Here is a 20627-nt window from a genome sequence, read left to right on the forward strand (position 1 = left end):
TGAAGGTAGGTAGTTACTTTTTCATGGCCTGATGTGTTACTTGCAGTACCTTCATGCCAGTGCAGGGCAGTAGCTCTGGAAAAAAACCCTGTACTGCTACCTTTTTCATGCTCATCACAGTCTTTATATAAAACTAAAACCAAGCCAAAAAAAGAGGAAAAACAAATTAATGTGGTGAATTAATGATAAAGCTGTTTGTTTTCTATTACAATATCGCACAGTAATTTAAAATGAAAATACTATTCATTGCATGACGGCTATAACTAGTAGTTTTACTCTTTGCAAAAAGAATTTGCTTCTGTATTTGCAAATTTTGCAGTTTGAATATTCTCTTAAAGATAAACTGGAGAGGAAATACACATTTTTATTTTGCAGGAACAAGTTTGAAGAATGGATGCAGACTTTAAAACGCAGGCACTTGACTCTAGTCTTCAAAGTCCATCAGAGACATTACTTTCCATTCGACTGTTAGACTTTAAATCAAGTTTATTGGAGACAATAGAAGAATTGCGTATAAGAAGGGTAAATGTGTTTATATTGTTTTTTAGTGTTTCTTTGTCTTATTTCTGTCTCCCTGTATGTAATCATAAAATACATCATGAAGTTTAAACACACTTAAGCAGCATTTTTTTAAGTAATTCACCAACCAGGACTTTGTTTAAAAATGTCATGGGTTTAGGCAGTGTCTGTATTAGAAATTTCTGTGCAGGCAGCACAAAGACAACAGGGTTGCATGGCAATGAATTTGGCTTTCCTGTAATAATGTACAAAGTTGCTACAGTTGATCACCAGGCTATAGACAAAAATGATCTACATTAAATTTTTATATTTCATTGTAGTTCCTCTCTTTAAGAACAGCCTTTAATATGAAGAGGAAAGGAAGAGAATCCAAGTCATTGCCAAGTCCATAAGTCTTTCTCATTTCATAGATGGATTTACTATTTGCCAGAAAAGCAGTGATTTTGACTTATTTTTGTGTTTATTTGTGCTTTTTAGAATTGCCTGAAAGGGCAAAGAGCTACTGTGATAACCAAATCTGCTTTATTTCACCATTTTTAAATTGCTAAACTATTAAGCTAGAGCTCTACAATAATAACATATTGAGTATTGTGGGTGGGGTGTGTGTTTTGTGTTTGAAATACGAGTTGAATCATCTTGTAGTACTAAGGTAAAATTGTTTCTGCACTGTTGAAGGCAGCTATATTTTTTCTGTGGTTAATTTTTCAGTTATGTTTTTCTGTGGTTACTTTTTCAGTTGTATGTCTGTAATCATTTGTTTCTATTTCTCTCCTTAGTGTTTCTGAACTGTTGGGTTTTTTTGAAAGACCTAAAGTACATCTTTCTGTATTTGATGAATTTGACCTGTTCAAAAGATCTGTATTATTACTTTTAAAATATTAGTATTGATGACTTGCTTGATTTGTGCTTATTTTGATCCAAGTTAAATGCTATAATCCTCTCTTTAAAAACCATAAACAAAAGAATAACTGCCATAAAAAAAACAAAACAAAAAAAACCCCCACAAAACTGCTGCATAAGAAAGTGAAGTAAAAGTTCTGCTGGTTTCTTACTACTTTGCCACTTCCTTTACAAGTTGCTTGTGAGGCTCACAGTAGACTGATAGGCTGATGAAGGCAGTATAACCAGTATAGTGGATTTTCCTCTCAATTTTGTCTTTGACCTGTGGCTTGACCTTAAATGAGATATTTTACCTTGGTTTGCTTCTGTTTCTCTTCCCGTTGTTGATCTTGCATGTCATTTAGACAGGAGTCTTTTCAGGGCAGGAACTATCCTGTATTTTGAGTTCAATGAACTGCCTTGAATGGCTGGTTGTACTGTAGTATAAATTCAAATTAATAAAAATTAATTTGCAGATGAAATTATCTGTGCGAAGCTAGACAGATAAAAATTAAACTCTTAATTAAATATTAAACTATTTTGAGAGACTTAATACAATCTGTACTTGATACCATAACATACTATTTTAAAGAAGAAAATTCATTTTTCTTAATATGCTGATATAAATAAATGCACTGAGTTCATCTATCTGTTTTTCACTTTTCTTGGTTAAGCATATAGCTGTAGTTAAACTCTCAAAAATAATTTCGAGGAGTTGCTGATAATAAGTGACTGTTCTGCTATTTTACAGATTAAATACCAATTAATGGTAGCTGTGCATGTTTATTCTGGAGAATATATTGCTTAAACTATTATACTTGATACAGCTTCACTTTATTCTTTTGGCTGTTCACAGAGTCTTTGTTCTAATATAAATTGACTTAATATGAATATGTATGTAATTAAAAGCTACAAAAAATGATATTACTCTTTCCCCTGCCCCCAGGGATTACTTCACACTCCAATAGTTTGAATGTCCTTCTATTTTTTTGCCAGTTTAGCTTTCACACTTATCAAGCACCGATCAGCCCAGTGATTCTTTTGTGGTGGATATCCCATTCACTTTGTTCCGAAGTCTGTCAGCCCTGCTTTGCTATCAGCCAGCTTCATTTTGTTGAGTAATAAGAGATGATCCTTTTCATAAGAGATAAATATAATTGATTTTGACAGTATAAAGTTGCAGCATAGTAGGTCAATTGGAAGTCTTTAATGCTTTCTGAAGTACAGTGCATATAGGACAACTGACATTAGGTTTAAGGATAATATTTACAAGGACAAGAAAGCACATGTTGTGTATTGAATTATTTTCTTTCTTGACCTCGATACAAAAAAAATTCTCAGCCAGAAAAGCATGGAAACATAAGCCATTAAGGAAACTCTTCCTTAATTCTGTAGAAATGTATTTTAATACCCTGGGGATATGGGTGTTTTTAGTAGCAGTTGAAGCAGTGTAGGTGTTGATTAGCTGAACACAAAAAACATAAATCTTAGTGATGATTTTAAAAATTTTACTAATGTTTTTCTTTGGTGCAAAGGGTAAGTTTCAGTGACCTGTTTCCATACCTGAAAACAAGCACCTGTTGAGGCTCTTTCTGGTGTTAAGTCTGGCTAATACTACAGACTCTGTCATTTGTGCCTTGAGCTTATTAGATTTTATACTCTTTTGTTTAGTAAAAATTACAAAGAATAAATTTTGCTCTTCTCTCTTTGGGCAGTTATGATATAGATATAACTTGGTAGTGCTTATCTTTTAATTAAATTAATTTTTAAGAAGCGTTTTTTCCAGCTGTCAAATTTTCTCACATTTTTTACAAGGTAATTTTTCTTTAATACAACCTAGTCTTCTTTTACGGTAAAGAACATGAGCGTTGCAAAGGACATTGAGTTTACCCCTAAAAACATTTTCTATGTTCAAATGAATATTTTAATATAGGATTCTTTAAATATTTTCTTTTAGAATCCCGGATCCCTCCCCCACCCCTGAATTTTGTAAATTGAAGCCATATTGACTTGTTACTGGTATTTATCATCCTACTATTTACTGTCAAGCACTGTATAAAACTTCTCCTTTGCTTGATCCAAAGGTGTATGTCGACATAGCAGGTGGTATTAGAATCAGCCACCAGAAGTGGGGATGAGATGTCTGATTTGCCAGGAAGTTTCCTACCTGTGCTCACAGCAATTTCCTACCTGTGCTCACAGCATAGGAATGCGGGGTCTCAAGACTTCTGGAATCAGTTCCATGTTGTGGACAGGAATATTCCTTAAAGGCTAGTTGGTGCTATCATTTTGCTGTTATTGATTCTAGTCTCCTTCCCTGCCCCTAATGCTCTTTTTCTCATTTTCCTTTTCCCTGTTTTTTCTAGTTTCTGTCCCTTTCTGTCTTTTGTTCTGCCTTCTTCTGTTTTTATATAAATTAGACCTTTTTGTGCTTACCCACTTTCATGCTGATGGCCAGTAAGCAGTCATTGAGAAAGTAAATGTCCTTCTTGTATTTTCTTACTAATTTGCTAAAAGAGACAAATCCTGAATCATGTCTGTTGTCATGATGCAGATATTATGGCTTTCACAACATCTCAGCTTGAATATTTTTTTCTGGTTGCTGTTCTCAGAAGCAGTAGCTTACCCTACTGCTGCAGAGTTGAATGTGCTTTTCCTTTCAGATGGATTTGAGCAAGTTTATCTCAATTCCTCTTACTTCACCTTTGCTATGGCTTTGGCTAGCCTACTCCAAGTTCTTCAGCACAGTGGCCTATTTCTAGGTTTTCTTACAGGGAGAACAGGAAGGAGCTTTGCTAACTCTTAACTACTCTCTTCCATTGCCAAAATGTACTTCTGCTTTCTGGCAACTATGAAGGATTTGCACGGCACAGTGTAGCACTATATAGCACATGGTAGCCCTGGATTCCAGGGCTAGTCTGCTCCAGAACGGGAGAGAGGTACAAAATTGTGCAGAGCTAACCCATCTATTTAGCAGTGCTTCACAGATAAGATGGGCAAGTGGAGTTCAGTATTGAGATGAAAACTGAAAGTTGCATTATAAGGTTAGTATTTGGAAATGTCACTTAGGCCCAAAAGGCAAATTATTTTTTGAGATATTAAGTGAAGAAATTTGATGAAACCATGAACTTAGTTACCAGATGAAGGAGCAAAGCAGAAGGACTAAACCTGAGTTATTAATGGTATATTGGTGGACACACCAGTTATGGTCATAACAGTCATATTGGTTGACTATCCAGACGTAAAAAAAACCCAGAAATATTACAAGACACGTAAAGCTAAACCTTGTTGGAGGCATGTTCTGCGGGAGAACCACCACCTTCAGATGTGTGGAATAGCAGAGAAATTAAAAAGGGCACCAGAGGCACCTGCTGTAGCTATACAGGTAGCTGTGTGGAAACAATAATTCTGCAGTGACCAAAAATGTGAGGTTGAATGAAACTGTTGTGTAAATAAATATTTTCTTTTTTTTTTTTTACTTAAAAAGAGCTTGGTTTTAAGTTATTTTCAGGCTGTTGCATAGGGTAAGTATAGAATCATGAAAGAAAGGAGTGTTTTAATACTTTATTTTGAAGTTTCTATTCATGAGGACAATTACTATTGCAGAAAGTAAGACAAATGTTTTCTCAAAACAAAGAGGATGCTAGGGAAATGCAAGATTTAGTGAGGTTTATTGCAAGTAACAATTCTAACTGCTAACAAACAGTAAGAATGGTGAAGAATTTGATTCTCTTAAAGGGTAGAATAAAAAGAGGAAATTAAGAGCAGGGGGGAGAAATAATGATAAAATAACACAGAATAGAAATGCGGGTGGCTTTTTTGTTGTTTTTTTTTTGTGGTTGGTTGTTTTGTTTTGTTTTGTTTTGTTACCTAGAAGTCAGCAAACAGGATACCACTAACAGGCTGCAGGGAAACAGGACAAAAACTTTTAGCAGTCTTATATCTGAATTTTCTGCCTAAATGTAAATTAGGGTACTTTTAAGCAAGATGATGGAAACAAGGAAAGCTGAATATTTAAAAAAGAAAAAAAAGCGTGTATGTGGATATAAAAGAATAAGCGATATTTAAGTTTATGGATCTCATGACTGTGACACACACAACATTGTTATTCAAGTCAGTAAGCAGTGTGTTAGCTTATAATTTCTGTGTTAGCAAATAATGTGGCTTTTGATTAGGAAGTGATTACTTGGAGAGAAGAGCATTGTAAATATCAATGCAAACACATAAAGGAACATGTTTCGATAGCTGAGTTTTATTTAAATACAGAGCAGTTGCAGCCTATGCAGTGGAATCAAGGACAGAGCAATGAAAGATTTCCAAAGGAAGAGGTGGTTGGTATACATCTCTGCTTCTGAAAAAGGAAAGTGGTTGCCTGTCATAACTATTAAGATCCAAAGATGTTGTGTCAGGAACTAAAGTTAGAATAAAGCTGTTATAAATATTTTCTCTCCATTTAACATTTGTCCTGGGAACAAAACTTAAGAAGGATATCCATGCGGTCTACTAAAAGTTATACTGGACTGTTTAGTTCATGAAGGTTATTCTAATTATAGTACAAAACAATCAGAAACTGTAGTTTCTGAGTACTATTTGATTGACCTGCATGAGAAATTGGATGTGCAATTTTGTAGGAGGTAGATTATGAGTTCAAAAAAGATAATAAAAGTACCTAGCAGCAGTTTTGGCTGCCTGGACGTGAGCCAGCTGTACTGTGTTCCTAAATCTGTTCAGGGTCAAGAATCGAGGGGGCTTGACCAATCCACAGCCCATCTTGTAAAACTACAGCCTGAAGCAAACACTTTAAAGAAGGCTTGACACTTTCTAAAGGTTATAACAAGTAAATAAACCATCAAATTACTCCTCTTTTATTGTTATGGTGGTCTTTTTTATAAAAACACTTAAATCCATGTAGTCCTAAGGCATATAATAAAAAAAGGAACACTTTTAAGGTTTTGTGGGTTTTTGATACCCCATCAAAGTTATATACAATATTATTCTCCTAAATATAACAAAAATGTTTTTGTCTTATTAAACAGCTGGTGGAACTTAAAAAAAAAAAAAAAAAAGCTTCACACAAGTTTTAAAAGCTTTCGATTCAAATTGGGTAAACTATAAATGTCCTTTGAAAGAAGTAAAATTGATGGATGAGGCTTATAATTGTTAGTGATTTCACATGAGAACACTTTCATCATGTAATTGTCATTCTCAGTTTAAGCATTTATGATGGTTTTGGTGGTTTTTTTCAACACTAGTTACATATGTACACGTTTTTGATAGCTTCGAGATTTTCCTTTATAATTTCGGACTCAGTGGGAGAAGTGTTGTTCACTTAGAACTTTGGTTCTTATCCTCTTTAGTATTCAAAGCAAAGGGCTCAATTAAAATGGAATTTAATGCAGTTTTCAAGCTTGTATTATTGTATTTATTTAGTTAAATGTAAAGTGTTTGGTATGGGTGTGGCAATTAACAATTATAAATGTCTTCAATTTTAACATGCTGTTTCTTAGAACAAGTGTGAAATTTTAAACCAAGTATCTGCACAAAAATCTATTTCTGTATTTTCAGTGTCTTCATTAGGATTTAAAATACTTACACATTTTAAAATTGAAATGGTATATGTGCTGCTTTTTTATATACCCCGAAGGCTGGGTTTCATTTAGGTAGCTGTTGCATTTTGGTAAGCCCAGTCTATGTGAATTGAAGTTTTCTTTGTGAAGAATTTGTAATGCTAGTATCTGCTATGTTGTTCCTCTTTAAAAGATTATATTATTTTCCTTTTATTTCATGGTAAGTTTAATATGGATGGATACTTGTTGATCTCCAACAACCATTGAAATTAGTAATATATTTGCCATAAATTTTAGTGAGGTCAGAACCACACATATGTTAAGTTTTTTTCTCTCTGTTACCACTTTACCTTCATAGCTGTATTTCTTTTCTGATGCTAGTTGCAGTTTGAAGTTTGTTTTGTAAATGCTCTAAACTTCAGCTTTTGACTTGTAACAAATACACCAAACTAGATGAGTCTACAAAGAAAAGGAGAGACAGTTATATGCATAGAAGCTGAAGAAATGCAGTAATCACTGTGACTACTTTGCATGTTTTCAAAACATATACTTGAAAAATTCGCTAGCATGTTATCAAAAAGCGTATTAGGACTCAAATGTGCAGGCACTTCAAGTATTCTGGGGGCAGGTTTACTGTCCATTATGCTGATCTAAATCCATGGTACATTTCCTGTGGCAACATGTTACTGTTGCTTGTGTTGTACCGGTACAGATTCTTGGGTTCCCTGAGGCTAGATTTGATCCATGGGATAACTGGCAACCTCCTTCTCCCTGTGTAGGTTGTGCACTGGATGAAAATTCTGGTTTTGTCTCTGAAATACCTTTACGTATGCTAGTGCCTGCACAGGGGGTTGGTGGTCTGGAGTTATGGAAGAATACTACTGCAGTGCATTTTGACTAGTTTAGGAATAATTTACATGGTGTGTTTAAGGGTCAGATTTTATAATCCTTACTTCTTACAATTTTGAACAAGGCTTTTACTAATAATATATCATTTTAATAGCATTTGTTGCTTAATGACATAAATTGCTTAAGATTACACTTCTCTAAGAAGCTGTAAGTCAACCTTATTTGTTTTTATCACTCCAGGGAGCTTAGGGGGATGTCTTTTTCTTTCAGTACTTATAGATTAGTATCAGAAAACAAATTCATTGCAACTCTGAAGTACTATTTGTTAAGGCAGAACTGGGAAGCATTGATAATCTTTTCAATTCTCTCTTTTTTTTTTTTCTTTTTTTTTTTTTTTTTAACCTTAAGGCGTATGAAATCTTTAGGTCTCTACTCCATCTATAGTCTACTGGTACATATCAGAGAAGCAAGAGCTAAAGAACTTTTCTTTAGTTCTCTGTGAGTGAAATTTTAATTTTAAATGTATGTTCAGTACCTTATATATAAAAATACACATGAGTGTTGAGCTTTAGTTTTAGATCCTGCAAGTAACTCTTGAAATGCTTAGGGGTAGCCTCCTGTGGATAGAAGTGTGTGTTATTTCTATCCACACATGTGCCTGTAAACTGCCTGTTAATCAAGGAAGTCAGTTTTGACCCTTAAACCTATAAAAGATGGTAATGTCAAAAACATATTTTAAATCACCTTGGGACATACTTTGCCATTTTATTTCTATTGATAGTACAGTGGGACTATAGAACAAATGTTATACCAAGTGAGAAAGGGTTTCAAAATCTTCTTTAAAATAGTTTTGCACAAATTGGTGAAGCGTTGTGAACATCCTTATATCAAAAACTTGGAACCCTCATTTGTACTGGGTTTAGGAAAGAATTGCATTTCTTAAAGATGTAGCATACTTCATTCTTTGTAGCCAAAACATTTGTATTATCTGCTTCACTGTGGAAGGAGGAAGAACCTCAGTTTGCTCTTTCACTGTTTCAGAAAATTTATTACTTCATCCAGAGGTGATTTGGTTTTTTGGTTTTTTTTCATTATAAGTAATAGTCATTCATGGTATTGCAGTTCAGTAGAATTTTACTTAAAACCCAGTATCAAGAAAATAATCTTTTTGAGGCCTGCTTTTAATTTATTACTAGAGAGATCCATAAATGGCACTTTTTTGTCACTGTTTCCCTGGGCTGTTGAGGTATGAGTCATTCCAAGAGTGCTTATTTTTTCATCAGTTTAGAATGCAGGTTTTAAACTGGAGTGGGGAAGTTGAACTCAAAAATCATAAAGGTGCACATAATATATCAAAATACAGTAATTCAGAGAAACAGTTCAAGTATTCGGAGTACTCTTTTACCCTCATACAGTCAGTTTGGCCCCTGTTGGAGTGTGTCCAACATAAGACCTCAATACATGTTTCTAGTGCACCAATTCATCAAAGAGAATCTTACCTTAAAGTGGTCGCTTTTTCAAGGTGATCATCAGCATGCAGAGAAAAGGCAGGAAATTAACTTTTTTTGAAGCTCAGAGCAACACATTAGTGTAGCTCTCCAGGTCTTTAAAGGATATTCATTATTTTGACCATTTGCGGTAGCAGGACAGTGGTGAATTGCTTATGATATGCATCAAAAGCCTAAATACTATTTTTGCAAGATGTCATGACTGTTTGATCGGGGAACCTGTTGTTCTTCCTTTTTTGAGTATTGTATTTGTAACGGAAGGCCAGTGCTCATAAAAATTTGACTCAAAGGGGAAGCTGATTCCAGTTAGGAAAATTTGACTTTAATACCAGAATGTTTCAGGAAAATTCCCATAAATTTTTAACAACTGTGATTATCAGCAGGTAAGTCTCATTTATTATCACAGAAATAGTTTGATTCTTGACGAAGCGCTCCTGCAAGAACAGGAGATGTGATGCACCTTCCTGTTACTAGTACATGTTCTGGACTGTGAAGGAAACTTCAGACTTTAGTAATGTTCTTCTAAGATTTTCTGGTAGCTCATCTTATCGAAAATACTTGTTGATTACCCATGACTTCCGTTTAACTTTGTACTTTCATCTGGTAGGTCAGAAGGCTTCCTGGCACAAAAGGTTATGATAAATATTTCACTTTTTTTCATAATAACAGAAGTAATCGCTGACACAAGCTTTTCAGTTGTTCTGGGATATGTCAAAAAGAATAAAGATTCAAATGCTTTGAGTTGAATAATTAAGATGTCCCAAAGATTCTGACTCATTTAACCATGATTATGTGTATCATTGACTAACCATTGGTTCTTGAAGCATTTATTGCAGCTTGCTGAATTTCTCTTAATCTCAGTATTTTGACTCAGTTCATCAGAATTCTCAATCATTTTTCAACTGTGAAGTCAAGTCTGGTTTATTCCCTTTGAGCCTGGTTTTGTTGCAAGATGCAGAAGACAATACATATGAAGAGGGAACTGTTACTGCTAATTAAGAGAGCTATAATCCTAGCTCTAATCTTCTGCTATGCATTTCAATCTACATTACTTATTCTGCAAATTTTCTGATGAAAACAGCTGAACTAATCGGCTATTTTACCGCATCCAGAGAGCTTTTGTTGCCTTTTTTGCTGTGTGGTTTGTAGGCACATACTATTCTGTGTACTGGACTGTAAAGGAAGAAAAGTATGAATACGCAATTTATGTTGGTGTTTCATTTGCAGGTACTGTCTAAAATATGGTGTTTTTTTTTTTAACTAGGAAACAGAGATTAATTATGAAGATCAAATCAGTAAAATTGTTATAGAGAAACAGGAACTTGAATGGCAGAAGGTAACTTTACGACATGGCTTTAGTGTTTTAACTGCTGGGATTTAATTTTAATATAATATTTATATGGATTGTGATTTGGTACAATTCCCCTTTTTAAGGCTATTGTAATTTCTAATAGTAGAATGTGGTAGCCAGTAGTTTATTGTCTAGCCATGGACTTCTGTAGCTTTTATATTGATTTGGATTGTGCCCAATCTAGAAGTCTGATTAACAAAAGAGTACCGTCATAATATTTGACATGACTGGAAATCTTCAGTCAAAAGGGATGTAAATATTAAAGCAATAAGACATTTAGCTTAACATGAGGCATGTTGACATGTTGGTGTGGGGGAAGCTACGCATCAGCTTCTCTGTATTACGCTGGGCTTTGGCAAGTGCAAGTACTAGTGCAAAACTTCACTTTGCAATGTTTTGGAGGTGGCAATTTTTCCAAAAAACTATTTTACGCAGAAACTTATGTGTTAGACATACTCAAAAGTGGTTTTTCAGCTTTTAAACACTCAGAATGAAGTTTGCAGTAAAATAAGTCTAACATTCTTCTTAGGGTTAGGGCTCCTGAGGTTATGCTTTCATAGGAAATCCATTCCCTTCTCTAATACAATCAAACCTATGACCCCTGTCACTAGGTCACAAGATAAAAGGCTTCACTCTGTATATTTTATGATCACAGAAGAAACAATAATTTCAGCTCTATCCTTGATCTTGGGATATTTAACATCTTAGTAGTAAAGGAAGACTATTTCATCTTAGAGTTCATCCTAACCATCTTAAATTAATAATCCTAACTGTGTGATTTTTTTTTTCTGAAAGATATATATGTACACACAGAAACAGGAAGCATTTTATATTTGTAAAAGCAACAGTGCTTTCAATTTGTAACCCTTCTTTGCTTTTCTTAACCTAGCATTGCAGTTCTTAATAATCTGGTATAAAAAGGGATTATTTCCATTTATTCTGAGACCTTAACAGCAATTTAATTTACCATTAATAAAAAGATGGGACTTGCAAACAGTTAGGTGAACTCTTTTTTTTTTTTTTTTTTTTTTCTCTTTGCCCTCCTCCCCCCCCCCCCCCCCCCCCCCCCAAGCACTTTGCATTTAACATTGGCACATGGCACACCTAATGTAAACAATGAGTTGTAGATTTTAGGAAATTCGTATGAGCATATACAGAGCTCTGGAACTTCAAAGAAACAAACTAATACAAGTTTCCAATTCTGGAGATTCCAGTAAGATGAAAATGCTAAGTATGGCATTTAAATTGAATTTGTGACCTGATGGTTTCTGAATGCAGAATCATATTGCCCTCAATAGTAGTTCAGTAAGTAGACAGCTTCCCCTGGCTTATCAAAGGTTCTGTTATATTTTTTTTTTTCTTTAGAGGTGTCCCTTACAGTCAATGTTTCTGTGATTCAGTATATATTTTACCTTGAATTTAGGAAACTAGTTTAAAATAAAGACATGACTTGAGCTAAGTTTCTAGTTTAATATTACAATTTTAAAGCAAATCTTTGTTTACATTTTATGAATACTGTTGCTGCTCTCAAAAAATATGCTAGAGTAGGGAAAACAGAATAACTGTTGAAAATATTCCTTTAAATCTGATGAGTATACTTACTATAACATTATAATGTCAAAGGTGATTTTCCTTATATTTTTAAAAAGTAAGTTTGTTCTTCACTCTCCCTGCACCACACATACATGGCATGTATGGAAAATTTATTCCAAAACTGAATTTCTGAGAAAGTTATATATAATCATTTTATTTAATAGTCTTGGCTGTGAGGCCTGTTAGGAAATTAATATTTTTAGAAACTTCCCATCTCCTTTTTAGAATAAAATACGTCACTTGAATATACAGTACAAGGAAGACTGTGGTATATTATGAAGACCTCAGTAACGCTTTTTTCCAGCTATCAATTATGCCAATGACAAAATTGTATAAAGGATTACTATTTTGTGAAAACAAACATATATCTACATAAATTATTATAAAATACTGGCTTGAATTCCTATAATCTAAAGAAGTGTCACCTTAATTTGACAATACTGTAGATATAAAATTTTATTCCTGTGGGGAGTATGAATACTCCACTGAGAATAGTTGATTTGCTGTCACTGCAGTACTATTTCTGTCTCTCTAGCATACTTGGTATGATCTTTCCCACTGGAGAACCTGTGTCTTTGAACACAGTTCTAAGTGGCAACTTGAAGAAAACATTCCTCAAGACTTTTGTTTTCACATTTTTGAATATTTCTTCATGTAGTATGTATTGTTTGTTAGATGCAAATCAAAACTTTCTCTACTTATCTTACGATGAATTAATGAGTATGTACATGAATATAAAACACCTTACAAGACAAGAATCAGTGGAGGTATCAAAGGGCAACAGCTCCCACTTGTAGAACTCGAAAGCAACACCAATTTGCTGGAGAAAGTAGCAATTTTGGAATGGGCTTTATGTCTGAAAAACTCAATTTCTCAATTGAGGCAGAAGAAGAAATTGGGATTATCATGTGGGAAACAAATGATCAATTATTTTCTCTCAGTCATTCTTCTTAACAGTCTCAATTTATATTTATTTTTGTGCAGTCATTACTTAATCATTTCGTACTTCACACTAATATTCCTTAGCTAAACACCGATTTATATTTTGACATAAGTGTTCAAGGACAGAGCCTCTTGACTACCTTTACCTAATACTTTTTTAGTGTCTAGAATGTAAAAACTGATCTTACAAACATATCTTCTGTATTACTTCACCTTGATTGGAGGGGAGGGCTCCTATCTTGTATAGGAACATGCTTAAAGATGTCAAAGATTTCCAACTTGCAGAGTGTAGTCTATGAGATCATTAGTCTATGAGATTATGATATAAAATAACAAAAATAAAAATAATACTACATCTTTAACTCATTTTCTTGTTTGTAGGGATGAAAGTAAAGCCAGGCAGTAGGATGATAAAAACCTTACACTTAGTCTTTTCTGCCCTCCTTCAGCTGTTTCATGTAGTTTTTTAAATTACTAAAATGTAACTAAAAACAGAATAACAGATTGTTATTTTTTAATGGGATTATATTTTTTTAATAGAGATTAAAATTGAAATTATGTTATAAGTACCTGGAACCATGTCAAGATGCTGTCTTAAGATGGCAATGGGTGTTGGATTGCTTCTGCAGGTTGATAGAGTGAGTAAGAGTTGCTTATAGAAGTCCTAGCAACAACAAATCTGAATTCCAGAGGTGAGAATCATTACCTGTTATGAATTAAAGAGAAGCTGCTACCAAAAAGATGATTACTAGTTAACAAATGTCTCTCTTTAGTCTTCAAGTTTTGTTTTTAATCAGTTATGTCTTTCTAAAAATACTTAACAAGGAATCAGGATTTTTCTTTAAATACTGTATGTATGGATTGCCGTAAGATAATATTTAAAACACGCTATTGTTTTTTTGCATGAGCAGGAAACCCTGCAGCATCAGATGGACATATTGCACCAACAAAACAAAGAAGCTATGGCAGCTTTTAAAAAACAGGTAGCAAAATAAGGCCTTCTAGCTTTGACAATGAGATTTTAAAATATGATGGCATAATAGCTAGTTATCAGTTAGTATTAAAATATTTTTCTGTTGCATATAAAATGTTAGAATATACAGCTCAAAGAAATCAGGTCTGTTTCTTTCTTCCAGACACAGTATAATGCCTGTAATTTGATAGGTCTTCCCAGTAAGCCACTCTTCTGGGATTTTTCATTTTTATTTTTCCAACAATTCCTAGCGAAAATAATGCTTCTTTTAATCTGTTTTGGGGATTGTTTGTTTTCCCCTCTTCAAGATGGCATATCCTCTGCAAGGTTAGATTCATAAACGATGGTAAAAGATCTGCCACATAACTTATTCTGTTCAACATTTGAAAGTGTGTGTTTCAGTCTTTCACATTAGGGTTGTGGTGGTTTTCTTCCATAATATATAATCAACAAATATGAGTGCTGAAGGAACTTGCAGAGAACAGGCGTAGGAACTCAAACTGTTGCACATGGTGATGAAGAATTTATCACTAATGCTGCATCACAATCGTGTCACACAAAACAGAAATTGACAAGTAATTAGGCTTTTCTTTATGAAAAAATAATTTGTGATTCACAAGGTTGCTGCTTGTGACTCTATAGTTACTATAGTTAGAGAAAAAAACAGGAAGTACATTATGCAGGGTAATATAACTATATTGTCTTGTCAAGCTGCTTGAGTAAAATTAATCCCATGTGCTGTATTGATTTGTTGTTTCATTTTTTTTTTATGCCACTGCCAAGTTACAGGCAAGGATGTTTGCGATGGAAGAAGAAAAGGTACTCTATGTTACAATGATTTGTTATTTGTCATCCAGTGAAGCACATAAGCAAATGATAATGCCATATAATTTACCAAACATGCTCTTAAGTATAAACTAAGTATATTACAATTATATTATTTTTTTCTTGCTATGGCCTTTGCAAAAGAAATTTCTTTATAACCTTTGTTACTTTTGGGTTTTTGTTTATAGCCTATAGAACTTTAATTACTTGTGAAATGTCACTTTAAAATCTGCTTATGCTAAAAATCAGTTGGGGGGGGGGAAGTCTTATTTGCTTATTCTATATTTATAGAATCATAGAATGGTTTGGGTTGGAAGGGACCTTAAAGATCATCTAGTTCCAACTCCCCCTGCTATGGGCAGGGACACCTTCCACTAGACCATGTTGCTCGAAGCCCCACCTGGCCTTTTGTATAGCTACTGAAGCTATGCAAAATTTAGTTTTATTTGGGGGTTTGGGACAAATTGTCATAAGCCTTTTTCACATACTAGTGAAAAATAACAATTCTAACTGGTTTAGTAAAACCAGATTTTAATAGGGCTTTTATTGATTTACCTGGCCTGATTTCCTAAGGAACTTGAACTAAACTGAAGAAAGATATACTCAAGTCTGAATTGATGGGGTTTTTCTTAACCACGTGAGTTTTTATACCAAGCTGAGTGCCTGCTTCCTCTTCCAAATGAAGGTTTTGCATTTGTTATGCTAGGAGCCTGTTTCAAACAGCAAAGCCAATGAATGTCTGTGTGTGGACTCTATTGTTTCACTTAAATTTCCCAATGATTAAGCACGGATAAGTAAGCTATATGTTTCAAAGAACTTGCACAGAAATTTGCAAACAAGTGAAATTGCTTTGAAATTATATCAAAGTAAACTTTATTGTCTGCTGCATTTATGTTATCTGGTTAACTTATTTTCTTGCTTGTATTTGGAGTTTTTTCTTGTTAAGACATCCTCTTGGTCCATACATACCTATGTAGTAGTCCCTGATTTGTATTTTCAATGACAGCCACTGTTTCAGAATTAAATTGTGTGCTGTTTTTAATTTGTTGTTTGTTTTTTTTTTTTTTCCTCTAAATACTTCCACTGAATTCAGTAGTACTTTCGGTACTTTATACCACAGTAACTGAAAGATAAATTAGGCTGTAATGTTTCAGGACAGAGTTTGAATACAAAGACCAATTTTCGTTCCAATTTACATTATATGTACTTTAACTCATCAAGATGCTTTCAGGAGATTGCACAGCCAGCACTATGTTAGGAATGACCGAAACGCACAGGGGTGGTTGAATGGAAGTATTTGTTTTCCCTGGCATATTCTCTGATATCTAGATTCTGCTCTCCCTGTATAGATTGCTGCCCAAGTTTCTTACCTGATTTAATTCCACTGAAGTCCTTTGACTTTATTCACATGCATATATATGTGTGTGTGTATATATACACACATGCATATATATGTGTGTGTGTATATATACACATGTGCATATATATATATATATAAAATAAATATAAAATGTGCTTGCATGTATTTAGTAATTCTAGTGATAGCAGATTATAGTTCAATCTTTGTGGACTAGAAAAGCTGAGGAAGTTGTTCCTGCGAAGAGCCTGCTACAGCAGATAAGAAAGTGGATTTACCTGATACTTTCTTTGTTATTTACTGTCTTTGTTCTAAACTAAAGTAACTTATTAATTCTGCCTTTGTCAGGCTTGTCTCTCCCAGAACAGAAAATTTTAAAACTTACTGACTAGTCATAAGTGGTGAAAATATACTATCATGTTTTCACTTTTCTTTTTATAGCAATATATGTGTACATTTTAAAATTATTTAGCTGAACTTTGACCTGTTTTTGCCAATGAATTTTTATGTCATAGTGGAATAGTGCTTTATTTTTGTAACATTCTTGTTGTAAATGCATTTATTCTGTCCAAATCCTGAAGTACAGCTTTTGTTGAAAGGGGAAATATCAACTTGCTGTAGAAACAAAAGAAAAAGAAATTGATGGACTGAAAGAAGCATTAAAAGCATTACAGGTAAACTGTTATTTTTGTTAAATAACTTTCCTTAGTATGCAAGTGTTTTGGTTTTAGCTTTTTCACTGGTAAGAAAATAGTTGTTTTTAAGAGGGCCTTTAAGGCATTCTCATTTAATATTTCTAGTACATGTACACCTTGCTTTCTGAGTTTCTGTTCTAGTCTTCAGTGTCAAGATGACTTTAAGTTAGCCTTCCAGCTAAAGTTCTTTTCCTCTAGAAGAACTGCAGACTCAGTAGAAGTCCAAATAGCACATGAAATATGCTTTCTTTTCATTTCCGTAGTCTTCTGCTTTCTTTCTATTCTTGTCTTCTTACTTCTCACCTGTTTGGAAACTTTGGTTTTGGACTCCTAAACAGTTACAAGTATTCACTCTGGGCCTCCAACTCAGTGCTGTGTTTTTTATTATTTTCCTTTGTTTCACGAGGAGATTTACATATTTACCACTTAATCCATGGCTTTCCAATGCCTATTTGTCAGTAAAATTGTCAGATAAACATACAATTTACTCTGGTGCTGCTTAGTGTTAGTTCTGTATTGTATTTTATATCATTACATGGTGTTGGAGCAGTTGTGGCTGTGATTCACAGTTACTTGAAATAAAGGAAGACATAGGGACATAGCTAGTATTTGGCTTTCTTTTAATGACCAAGGCAGATATTTTGAAAATGGATTAAAAGAGTAGAACTCAACACAGAAGAGAATTGTAATGCATTGTCAGATATGTCAGATTTCAGGTATTGCCACAAACCAATTATTTTTCTGCCCAAAACTGAGATAATAATTAATTCAGTTGAAAACAAATTGGTTATCATGTATTTTTACCCATGATTTTGCAACATGTTTGGTTCTTATTAACATTCTCTTACAATGGGATGCATTTACTTGTTATCAGTTAATCATTTAGTTAACAGTGAAGGTATTTTAAGAGCAAAAGAAAATTATTCCCATGGCTGGCCTTCTATGCAATAGCTGTAAGGATTTTGTTGCCTTGTTCAAACCTTGGTATAGCACAGATAATGTAGGCTATCTCTCCATGGTCTGCTGAACGTAGTATGTGGGGACAGCAAGAGTAATGAAAGATGCCACTGGCCTTTCTTTTGTAAGATAAAACAGAAAAAAAGCTTAACATTAAATGTTTAATGTTCACAGATCAAACATTTGTGTAACACCATAGTTCAGATCTAGGAGATTCTGCTGTGGCTTGTGGAAGCAGGAGGTTACAATGAACATGTGGACCCAGAAAAATTATTTGGAAGTCAGCCTAAAATAAGAGTGAAGAATTTCTAATTTGATTCTGTAGTCCTCTCCATCCAGAGAGTCAGAATTCTACCTTAAAATGATTGTTCTCTAGGCTTAGGGGTTTTTTTTCTAGAAATAATATTTTCTGTATAAGATTTACACACACTGGCTTCTTTGACATTTTAAGTGCTCTAAGTTATAGAGACTAAAGCTCTTGAGATCTTAAGTATTATGCAAGTCAAAATTCTCTGATGTCCATGGTGTATGAAAACCAGTGTTAATTACTTCAAATGTCAGTTTTGTTATTAAAGCATGCAAGATTTGTTCAGTATGTCTTTATATGCTACCATTTAGAATATCTACCTAGAATATTTTTTTTCCCCAACAGAGAACACACTTATATTTCTCTAGGACTTGAGGGAATACTTTCATTTTTATCTCTGTTTTCTTCTCTGTTTGTTTCTAAGAATCTAGTTTACAGGCTGTGGTCCATTTACACATTATTTTTATGATACATGTCAGAAAACACAAGGATTTATGCATTTTTCAAAACTCCTCTAGTAACAAGTCACTGTAAAGCATTTTTATGTAATTTAAATATTGAAGTGAAATTATGTAAAGTGAATCTAATAATAAAAGAAATAGTGTAATCTTTAATTCAAACCACTATTACTGTATTGGATTGGCAATAAATGCAACTAAATCCAAAGTGTGAGAATACCTAAATATGCAGGTTGTCATCAGAAAAAAATGTTAACTACAATTTAATGAATACCTCTCTTTCATTTTACAGATTTCAAAATACACTTTACAAAAGAAACTGAATGAAATGGTAAGAAATTAATAAAAGTGAAAAAAATAAGGAACAGCTTTTATGAAAAGAGAATGCCTGCTTAGAGTATAATGTAAATACCAAACAACTCTAATCCTTAAATGATAATGTGATAATTATTACAAATAACCAAAAGAGGTGATGCCAGCTTTGAATCTGAAAAACTTTAAAATATGGTGGGTTTAGGTTCTTATAGTGTGATAGCTGCTGTTTAGCATGTAGAATTTTTTCTCCCTGAACTAAAGTGTAATTGGTACATTTGTTCTCTTTATAGACTAGAGTGAAGATTTTTTTATAGACTGTGATTTGAATAATGTAATTATACTACCCTTACAGGATCTAGCATATTCGTCTCAAAGAAGTAATAGAGAATTCCAAGCAGTTCTTAGTTTTGTTTTTAAGAAAAACTGATAATGTTTTTCCTCTCACTCTTTTTCACTCCTCAGAATTACTTTTTAACATCAGTTCCCCTGAACAGTTTAGATTTCATCCAGTCCAGCTTACTCCCTTTGACACAGAGAATAAATTTATATAGAGTGACAGCATAGTCGCTCTGAACCCTGTTGTCTGTTTTAGGAAGTGAAAGAGTGAGCTGCAGAAACATTGCTAGGCTTGATTGAATAAATGCTGTGAAAATTCTGCTGCTGCTCAACTGGAAAGAATAAAGATAATACTTTCAGACCATTACAAACTGTGATTTTAATTAAGAAGCTCAAAAAACTAGGGTCCAGTTTACCTTTAAGTACCATGACATTTGTACTGAAAGTCATCTTCAACGCTACAGTGGTTTTACACAAAATATGGTGAAATTGAATAATGTGCCCTCTGACCTGGGAGATAAGGCTACAAGTTAAAGATCAAAGGCAACATAAAATGTGTTTTGTCTTACTTCACTTTTAACTTGTGTTTATTCTTAAAATACATCTGATCTAAAAATGTATTTAAAATACACAAAATTATTGAATTTGCATTTAGGTCATTTCACATATTACCATTCTTTCATAACTTGCAAGCTCAGTCTTCCATATGAATGAGAATATTTAAATCACAACACCTTTTCTATAAACTGGAAATGCATCTGTGCTGCTTAAAGAAATAGCTTCCTTTCTGATGTTTATAAACTTTTCAATAGTTGATTATTTGAATATTTTGAAAACATTGAGGTACTGTTACTTTGATAGAGATTATGGTTATTAAAAAAGCTATTGAGTGGGGGTCAAGGCATTAGAAATTCTCTTTCGCATGTGGCACTAAACATACCGTGTATGGCTTGGCCATATTTATAGAAGATGCTCTGATATGAAATGATGAAAACAAAAACATAAGGTGTAAACAGAAGTGAAATCTTTCCTACAAGCTAATGCAGTAGTGGGCTAATACAGTTTTAGACCAGGTCAAATTCTACCAACTTTACTCCTGAGTAGTTACACTGAAATAAATGGTATGTTCTAGGGATCAAAATAGTGTAGTAGCCCACGTAGACTCTCTTCGTCAGTTATCACAAAAGGCAAAATGT

General features: G+C 33.7%; 1 protein-coding gene across 1 annotated transcript in view; it reads left to right on the forward strand.

The window, feature by feature from the left end:
• Window positions 1-375: 375 nt before the first annotated feature.
• Window positions 376-20627, forward strand: part of CCDC73 (coiled-coil domain containing 73) — a 55993-nt gene continuing 35741 nt past the window's right edge. The window contains exons 1-6 of the mRNA XM_049820815.1: window positions 376-522; window positions 10587-10658; window positions 14120-14191; window positions 14965-15000; window positions 16963-17037; window positions 19073-19111. Of these exons, the coding sequence (XP_049676772.1) occupies window positions 391-522; window positions 10587-10658; window positions 14120-14191; window positions 14965-15000; window positions 16963-17037; window positions 19073-19111 (426 nt within the window). The 5' untranslated portion in view covers window positions 376-390. The remainder of the gene's footprint in view (window positions 523-10586; window positions 10659-14119; window positions 14192-14964; window positions 15001-16962; window positions 17038-19072; window positions 19112-20627) is intronic.

This window comes from Accipiter gentilis, chromosome 17, assembly GCF_929443795.1.
Source record: "Accipiter gentilis chromosome 17, bAccGen1.1, whole genome shotgun sequence".
Classification (NCBI taxonomy): Eukaryota; Metazoa; Chordata; class Aves; order Accipitriformes; family Accipitridae; genus Astur; species Astur gentilis.